This window comes from Artibeus jamaicensis, unplaced genomic scaffold, assembly GCF_021234435.1.
Source record: "Artibeus jamaicensis isolate MK-2021 breed Jamaican fruit bat unplaced genomic scaffold, CSHL_Jam_final scaffold_833, whole genome shotgun sequence".
Classification (NCBI taxonomy): domain Eukaryota; kingdom Metazoa; phylum Chordata; class Mammalia; order Chiroptera; family Phyllostomidae; genus Artibeus; species Artibeus jamaicensis.
The window spans coordinates 21,238,655-21,248,498 of record NW_026522056.1 but is presented as its reverse complement, the minus strand read 5'-3'; the positions used below and the strand labels follow the sequence as shown (position 1 = coordinate 21,248,498).

The window sequence follows — 9,844 nt, the reverse complement described above, 5'->3', positions numbered from 1 at the left end:
GTCTCCATTTTCCCCCACCACTCCCCCCCACCCCAGCCATCCCCACTTCCCAGCCTTGATCCTACCCACCTTTGATTTTGTCCATGTGTCCTTTATACTTTTACTTTTAGATATGAGTAATCAACATCAGAATTCTCAATTGTAATGGCATCAGTTGAAAAAAAATCCGTCAGTTTGAAATGAAGATCTATTTAATCTTAAAGAATTTCTATGCAGTTAAGACTCTTATTTCACTTTTATTTGAATAGAGAAAAATATTTTTGGAATCCTTATATTATTTGAAAGGGTTTAGAGATTTAACTAACTTGCTAAACCACATTTAGGAGACTATTAGTTGGTTCCCCGGTGAAGTAGTTCTCTCATTAGAGTCTTTCTGTTTATCTCATAGGGTTGGAGAGTTACCATTACAGTCTTTTTACTGGGCACTTAAGGTAGATATGAGGTTTCATGGATAAACAATACCGGGATATAAGGACCCTATATAATTTCACATATCAGTTTTCCCTGAAAGCCCATCTTGGCATAAATTTGCCAGTTCATGTTGAGCTTCATAACAAGCAGAGCATCATAAGTATGTGCTTTTTGTGTGGCTGGAATGTACTTAATTTTAAATTGGAAACTCAAGAAAGCACCTAAGGGCTCTTTACGCCCACATAGGCCTTAAAACCTTGGCAACAGATCAAATGAAAATACCTGAATAACTCTCTTCCAGATAGAATGTCACAATATGTACCTTGGTGATTTCCATAAAGGCCTCTTCGAAGCTCAAAATCCCCTTAACTTTCTGCCTACAGAACAAAATGGCTGGCTCCTCTCTTCTCAGAAAGTCTCCAATGAGTTTACATGGGGCTAAGCTTCAAATTTCCCTTTACCACCTGTTCTGTCACCATCCCCTTCAGTAAATTCTCTCCCCCAGCCCCCATACTGCCCTTTGTGTAAGAGTTTTGAGGGCAGTTCTAATCTTGGGGAACCTTTTTTATGTAAGCACTTGGCCACCAAATCTGGGTATTACGTACCTTCACAAGCCATTTAGATAATGACATTATTATGACCAAGATAAAACGAGATCGTGTCTCTCTGTCTCCAAATACTGAACTGCTCAAAGTGAATTGGTGACATTTTCAGAAGATCACACTCATGTCACATATTGTCCCCACACACGGCTCACTGTTTCTTCTGGTACCTGTCACCTCAGTGAGGTCCCCAACCAGGGCCAACTTATCATTTTGTTAATCCCCTCATCTTTAGACTATTTTTTAAAACTCATGACTCCATTTATAAACACCTCAGAGCTTATTTTGTTTTTCTGTAGGAAATCAGAAGCCTTCTCTGAACCATGGAAATTTCTTTCTCTAAAATATATTGAAATCAAACATATCAAAAATTTTTTTATTTATTTCTTTTAGGTTGCCAGGGACCACATACAAATCCTTAGGGCTAGTTCATGTCTCGTGTTGCAAATGAGGCAACTGAAGCCCAGAGAGATGAAGCCACTGGGCCGCGGACCCCCAGACTCACAGTGATGGCAGGGCTGCTGACCCCCTGGCATTACCGGCTGACTAGCGAATAGATCCTGGCATCAGGGCACCTGCATTGGCGTGCAGTGGAGAGAGCTGTCAGCCCTTTTGCAAAGGCAGCAGGAAGGCTCTCAACAGGAGTGTAACTAATAGATGAAACCCAGACAAGCATGTCACAAGCTTTCCTCTCCAGGACCTGCCACATGTCCACCACAAGGAGGCACCCTCCAGGACAAAGGGGATTGACCCGTTTTTTTATTTTGTTTTTTTTGATGGCTTGTCCTGCAAGGCTAGGCTATCATTCATGAGAGCTCCATCTGTGTATCAGTGAACTGAGATCTAAAGAAAGCTATGAACGTCCCACATTTTGTGTGTTGTTTTTTTTAAATTTAATTCAGACTTTTGGTGTTTGCAAGTGGGTTAAAGAGCCCGCTCCCTCAGAGCCAGTGGTCTCCACATAGGCCTTTGAGGAGGTGATACTTACCCAAGGACACTGCATGCAGGACAGTGGGGTGCTCCCCCTCAACCCCCAGCAGCTGACGTTTCATCCACAAACTCCCCTTGTTTTCTTTTTAGACGGGGAGACTCCAGCTAGCCTTGAATTAATGATTAACAGTGGGTATTTCACAGTGAGGGTGTGTGCGGGCACACGAAATGTGCGTTCACCCGACTGCTGAGGTGCACAGGTGAATTCCAGCTCCCAGCTGTCTGTGTGTGCCATCTGTCTGAACCCACAGTAGAAGAAGATACAAAAATTAAGGTATTGAAAAAGCAAGCAATGTTACCCAGGTGCGTTTGGGATACACATAGATTTGAACAGCTTCCACAGACAGGCTGTACAAAGAGACAATGTTACACAACACTGGGAGCCGGTAAAAGTAAAAGTAAATATTAAAGTTCAGTGAATGTTGCCTGGACACGCTCATTCAGAGGAGGCCGAGGGCCATTCTGGAAGGAGAAAAATATTTTTGTTAAGAATTTCATCAAACAGCGGTTTTTCAGGTATGGTTCAAAAATTATTATTCATGGTCTGTCAAGCAATTATTCCTGGAAGTGCCTGTTTCACCACAGGCGTTTTAAAAATTTTGCAATGGAAAATGATTGATTTTAAAAATTGGTCTGGTTTAACATTTTATGGGCCTTTAGTTAATATCCAGAACCAATTTGAGAGGAGATGCAACATGAAAGAAAAGTAATAATACTCAATAACACGCATGTGACAAATTAAAAAGATAGTCAAGGGCAATATTAAAAAATCAGAAGTCTTCATTTATCTCACTGATAGTTTTCCCTAGTTCAGCACTTTGTAGGGATAAGCACATTTATAGGTGCCCAAGAAAACTTGATAATCTACTTGCAACAGAACTTTAAAAATAGAAAACTTAGGTAGGATATCATCGACTTTGCTAGATATACGGAGAGACTTCAAAGATGGAGAGAAAGGAAATAAATTGGAAGAGAAGATGAAAATCGGAAAGCTGGCAGGGGGTGGTTCCAGGGGTGACAATGAGAAATATTTGAAGACTAGCGAGCTGGGGTGGAGGAGAAGAAGGGAAGGGGAGGGAGGGCGGGGGAACACCCTCCCCTTCAGGCCCGGGTTCTTCAGAACCGTGACAGCATCGAACACTTGAACACGCAGGCCTGCCCGGAATGTTCTAGGATAAGGGGAAGAGAAGTTTCCCCATTTCGATAGGAGCCCTGTGGGCACTGTTGGGGGAAATGCACCCTTCCCTCTCCGTCTTGTGTAAACCCTGACGCCAGCAAACTCACTGGAAATTCACTTTTCATGTTCTGAAACTGCACGTTTTTATTTTGTAGGATGAGTTTGTTGTACCAAATGATACCTTTTATTTTATCTGCCTCGGTCTGTGGTGGTAAGTAAAGATTTACCTTAAGTATGGACTGGAAATAGGATCTCTTCCTGACTTATGGGTTAGAAAACAGGAGGGCAGGGGCCCACAGCAGAAAGCACAGCACAGCCCCGGGCAGGGCATCGCACAAGACCCCCTCCAGGGAATAAAATTCTGGTATTTGTTTTCCTCCGAAGGCTCCAGGGGCTTTCAGAGCAGGGAGGAAGGTGAGGTGAGGGAGTGCATAAGAGTAGGAAGTTATGTCTCCATCTATATTTCTATCCGTATCTATACCTCTATTCATATCCAAATTCACATCACGTATCTAAGTGATATTTAAGAGCAATATTAAAAAACAGAAGTCTAGGTTTGCCTCATTGATTAGTCAGTTTTCCATAAAGCAGTCAGTTTAATGCAACACATATAGACAGACACACACATACCCGCAATTTGGAACTGAAAGAGATTTTGCAAAATATTCATACAATTAGAATTTATATACATTTCGATAACTTAATGACTGTTTTTAAGTCTCCAGTTTACATAGCATCCACTATATTTGTTTACAAATTACTTAACCAATATTATGAAGGACACAGAAATACAAAGATTTTTAGACCCTATGTTTATTCTTTATTTAGTATGAAAACTTAAGCATTTATTATAAAAATAATTTATATGACAGTTAATTTCTGCTGCTGTTGTTAGCATTTTATGCAGAGTAAACTTACTTTGGCCTATGTGAAAAATGGCAAATCTGAGTAAAGAGACTTAAAATAAAATAAATTCTACTATACTTCATTAGATCATTTTTCTGTGTGACAAGATTTTTATCCAGGTTATTATATTTCTTCATTATAATAATTGTAACATAGTGCTGTTATTTCATTGAAGAATACGTCTATGATAACTAAGTGGGCGCGTTTTGAACAATGGCCCCGGCAACTGCACCGAAACACACGTACATTCTTTACATGTACATATGGGACCTTCACAAATGCTGACCACATTCAAGGCCTCTGGCAAGTCTCAGCAAACTTGAAAGAATTAAGATTATGCAGAACATGTTATCTGATCACAACGGCATTAACCTGAAAAACAAAAGACAACTGGAAAAATCCCCAAATGTTTAAAAATTAGGTAATAGGCTTTTAAATAAATATGGGCCAAAGAAGACATCCCAATGGATATTAGAAAATAGGTTGAATTGGATAGTAATGAAAATACGGGACTTCAAAGTTTGGGGATGTAGCTGAACCAGTGCTGAGAGCAAATGTGTAGACCTGCAGGCATTCATTCGAATAGGGAAAAGGTAAGACTTAATGATATAAGAATCCAGCTCAAGAAGGTAGTAAGAGATTAGCTAATTAAGTACAAAGAAGCTAGGAGGAAGAGAAAAGAAAGACTATTGCAGAAATCAGTTAAATGTTAACCATGTTAATGGTTAACATATATATGAGAGAAGGTCTCGTATATACGAGAGGAGGTCGACATGGTCACACTTGCCAGCCCATTTTATAAGGTCAGTGTAATTTTTAACACTAAGCCTGGACAGGGGCACTAGCCTTAATCCCAGTCCTCTTGCCTCATGAACGCAGATGCAAATATCATAAGCAAAATGTTACCAAACTTAACCCAGCAGTATATATTTATTTGATTATTATTTTGATTTTGATCTTTGTTCAGTTACAGTTTTCCCGTGTTTTTCTCCATCGCCCTCCGCTGACCGATGCCGCCCGCGCCCTCCCGCCCCCACTTCCATTCCCTTTCTCCACCTGAGGCTGCTCTTCCCATAAACTTACACATACGTTTGATTGCCCTGACTTCCAAGTTCAGGCATATTTCCTGTTAAGTAAACCTCCTTTGCTGGACTTCATGAGATGACACCTAATTAGATGCGTAACTTCCACACATTGCATCACAGAATGCGTGACCAAGCTGTCCCAAGACACCAGCTTTCAAGGAGGTGACGTCGCAGTGGTTTTCACGCCCAGCGCCGAGCACTGCCAGGTGGTCTGCACCCACCACCCGACGTGCTTGCTCTTCACTTTTATGGCCGAATCATCATCTGAAGATCCTGCTAAATGGTAAGCGTTTGCATTCCTCTGTAGAGGAGAGATAGATTGTACACAACAATGACGTACTAATACAGCTCCATCTGTTGTGTTATGAAATCTTATGTTAATCAAAACGCATGTTGCCCTTCAAGTGAACTATCAAATATTACAAAACAAGGCTGTTCGGGCAGATTGGGGAGGAGTAGAAGTAACTCTCCGGTGGGCCTTCCAACCTCCCGTGTGGGCCGATATTCGTGGTATGCTCTCTTATTTCTCTTTACCTTTACACTTCTTAGCCATTTTGCCCTTTGCTTTTTGGATGATTGTTGATATTCGGTATTATGTAAATTGATACTTCCCCTCAACAATTTTATTAGGAAAAAAATCAAACTTTATAAGACGATGAAAGAATACAATGATCCCCTGTCACCAGCAAGACTGTTTGACATTTGAGTCTTATAGGTACTGCGTATAGTTTAACATTTTGAAGTGATTGGAAAACATCAGAACACTTCCCCCTTAAATATTTCAACATTCATTATCTTATACAAAATACATTAAAAATTATAAAAGAATCTTTTTATATTACCTGAATTGCCCCCCATGAGTAATTCACTGCTATTAAAGAAAATCTTATGAAGATTCACAAATCGCATTTGATGGGTTTATTCTATAGTCATATATTTTAAAACTTGAGAGTATTCCACTCATCACTTTTGTTTCCATGTTGAACTTGAAAATAAAAAATGAAGCTTTACTCCCAAATTAAGTTATCTGCATTTTGGGGTATTATTACTGCATTCATAGATATTTACAGAGCACCCTGCAGTTATGAAATTTACCCTTCCAGACTCTACAACAGGAGCTGACAATCTTTTGTTTTTGACAAGACAGAGAATAAAATGTTGTCCAGAGATAAAAATCATGGATATTGTATTGGTACTCATATAATCATTTAAAATGTAACCACTGTAATGTGGAAACCATTGTTTGCTCAAGGACAGTACAAGATAGGCCGAGAGCAGCATTGGAACTATAGGCCCCAGTTCACCCGCACCCTTTTCCTGTTGGGAAGGAGTATTGTCATATGTGATCTTTTAAAAGTGAGGACATTGGACTGAAAAAACCAATCTTGCAATCTTGCTAAGAAAATACTTATTTTGGTACGAGATAGAATAGTTTCTCCCCTTCTCTTTGTCTACATGCTGACTTTCAAGACCTCTTATTTTAAAGCATAAATGTCCACCCACTTATTTTTTTTACTTTTATTTCTTTTTTAAAAACAGGTTTACTTGCATCCTGAAAGACAGCGTCACAGAAACGTTGCCAAGAGTAAATATGACAGGAGCAGTTTCTGGATATTCTTTCAAGCAATGCTCGCACCACATAAGTGGTGAGATGTCTTATGAGAATTCAGAACCACTCGTTATTTGGATATGTATATATAGTTATAGTTATATCAGGTTTGGTCTTATGGCTATAAAAGAAAACCCTGCTACACAGAAATAAAGTCCCTAATGAACTTCTACCAGTGTAGAATAAAAATTAGCATGTATGGATATCTCGAAGCCTCATTATAGTTTACTGAAACTGATTTCAGAGGACATATCTTATTACATCAGTATTCATCATTCATTTTTACCTCCTTCTTAGCTTGAAGTTTGATAGGAAAGTCCTCATTCCATATATTAATTTAAATCAAAGCAAGCAATGGTACCTCAAGATGGTACTTTTCTTGATGGTGATAGAGATACCTGAATAGGTTTATTAGTGAACCAGCCAATCAGCTGGAGTTAAAGAGGCAAGAGAGGTCTGGTCAGAAAATCGAAATGAGAATTTACAACTCTAATAGAGTGTCAGTGCATAAGAAGGACATGGGAATTCTTCTACTGTTTCCATGTGAGAGCTGGAATTAAGCAGATTCCAATAAAACAAAGGACTTCTGAGGCAAGTGGGGGAGTGCATTGAAAGAGGAAACCTGGAAGATGGTTGCTAAGGGCCCCTGACGTCTGGAAGATAACCCTATTTTCTGCTTTCTTTACAGCTTGCAACAAAAAAGTTTACGAGGACCTGGACATGAAGGGCCTGAACTACAACAGCTCCGTGGCCCGGGGCGCTCATGAGTGCCAGGAGCAGTGCACCAACGACATACACTGCCACTTCTTCACCTACGCCACGAGGTTGTTTCACAGTCCGGAGCATCGGTGAGCGAGCTTGGGGGAGTCGGGTGACCCGAAGGGACGAAAATGGGGCCTCCCGGAAGTCCCTTCCCCCAACTCAATGCCACAGTTTTATGTTTTACTTTTAAGAGACAGTTCTTCATGGAAAATGCTGCATTTTTAAATTGGCGACTTTGAAACAGTTAAAATTGGTCGCCTGGCTATTCCATTTCCAGCTTGAAGGATGCTGCAGTCTGACCGTATACAATAACAAAAACACAACAAAATAAAAACCCACTTTCTGCAAATAACAGTTTCCTACCTATGACAACATAGCCAGGCCCATGTGAAATGTTTTAACCTGCCCCATACTGGATTTCGAAATATTCCAGGGATAAGTCTGTTGTATAAGAATATAAGGTGCTCTGATCTCTAAAGATTAATCTGCATTCTCTTTTAAACAAATTTAGGGGAAAATATAACTTTTAAATAATTGTTTATATTTTATTTATTTATTTTTAGAGAGAGGGGAGGGGAGGGAGAAAGGGAGAGAGAGAAGACATCGATGTATGAGAGATACATTAATCATTTGCGTCTCTCATGCCCTCAACCCCCAACCGGGGACCTGGCCCCCAACTCAGGCATGTGCCTACCAGCAAGCTTTCGGTTCACAGACCAGCACGCCATCCGCTGAGCACACAGACCAGGGCCATAACTCTTATCTTCAGAAATAATTTAGATGTTCTAAATCTGTGTAGTAAACGACAGTTATCTGGAATTCAGTGAAAACAGAAATATGTTCAAATGACTTGCATTTGGATTTGAACATTCAGATGGTGAATAGAAAACAACTGAAGTATCCAAGGTTTATTTCAAAAACAACAATGATAAAACAACCCCCCAAATTAATCATTAAACTTTCATGCTTAATTTTCAAGCCCTTTTTGTCTCTAGTTCACCTCGAACTACATATTTTTACATATTTTACCCCCAACACTTGACACAATGTGACTAAGCCAGGATATTGGGAGTCATGGGCATTTTTTAAAAAGCTAAAATGCTGAAGTTGAGAAGGGCCTGAGAAGTCCTTCATTCTTACATCTCTCCTGCCCATGGCAATTTACTGACAAAAATCGGAGTTGGCAAAATTCACAGGACCACCGCCGGGTCTCGGTGGGGTGGGAACTTGGGCCCAGCTGCCCAGACCACAGATGGATGCTCTCTGGAGACCCCCTCGCGGATACAGCTCAGGCGGTCTCTAAGCGGGAATTTCTTATCATCGGTGGGTTCTCTTACCTGCGTGGGGAAGGACAAAACGTTTTTCCATTTTTGCTTTTGCTCAGTAACGTGTGTCTACTGAAGCACACCCACACGGGGACACCAACCAGGATAGCGAAGCTGAAGGACGTGGTGTCTGGATTCTCCCTGAAGCCCTGCGCACTTTCCCAACTGGGTAAACTCCTGTTTCCCAAATGAGGTGACCTAACCCTCAAGTACGACGGTGAGATATGATGGGCCTCACTTAGGACACCGTTCATGTTCGCTGAGGAAGCGGGCCCAGTGACGTTTTGCCTTCTTCGTGTGGAGAATTTCATGATGTCTCCTAGAGTTTCTACTGAAATTTAAGTTTGACATAATCACTTTAGTTTTCCGAGTTAGAACAGTTTTGAAGGATTTTAAGCTAAAGAAACTTTAAAAAAATTATCCTCAAGACTTTATTTACTTAGAGTCATTTCAGATTCACGGCAAAACTGAGGGGAAGGTACAGAGACTTCCCATTGGCTGTCTACCCCCACGTACCCACGTAGCCTTCCCCTTATCAACATCGCCCACCAGAGGAGCACATTTGTTATAATCGATCAACCTCCATTGATGCATTATAGCAGGGGTGTCAAACTCATTTCCACCGGGGGCCATATCAGCCTCGTGGTTGCCTTCAAAGGGCCGAATGTAATGGACGGTATAATGTAGCTACTCCTTAACCAGGGGCAAGGAGCTCAGCGCTGCTGCCGGGTAGACACGAGGTGCCGGACCAGATGAAACCAGGAGGCTGGATTCGGCCTGTGGGCCTGGAGTTCGCCACTCCTGCATTATGGCCACCGTAGTTGACATTCCGACTCACGTTTGGGGTCGTACATGCCCTGGGTTTGAACAAGTGTATGAGGACATGCATTTCTCATTACAATATCACACAGAACACGTCATTGCCCTAAAACTCCTTTGTTTCACCTATTCCTCTCTTCCTCGCCCTCCACCCCCCC

General features: G+C 41.1%; 1 protein-coding gene across 4 annotated transcripts; it reads left to right on the top strand.

The window, feature by feature from the left end:
- The first annotated feature begins 2,181 nt into the window (after positions 1-2,181).
- Positions 2,182-9,844, top strand: F11 (coagulation factor XI). 4 transcript variants are annotated; one of them, XM_053660072.1, is made up of 6 exons: positions 2,182-2,277; positions 3,336-3,391; positions 5,292-5,454; positions 6,711-6,817; positions 7,469-7,628; positions 8,927-9,844. In XM_053660072.1, the coding sequence occupies exons 2-6, from the start codon at positions 3,337-3,339 to the stop codon at positions 9,057-9,059; spliced, it is 618 nt and encodes a 205-aa protein (XP_053516047.1). In that variant the 5' UTR covers positions 2,182-2,277; position 3,336; the 3' UTR covers positions 9,060-9,844. The 4 variants fall into 4 exon arrangements, with proteins under 4 accessions (XP_053516047.1, XP_053516046.1, XP_053516049.1 ...); XM_053660071.1 differs by lacking the exon at positions 2,182-2,277 and adding an exon at positions 2,285-2,519; XM_053660074.1 differs by lacking the exon at positions 2,182-2,277 and adding an exon at positions 2,285-2,519 and having other exon boundaries at positions 5,054-5,454.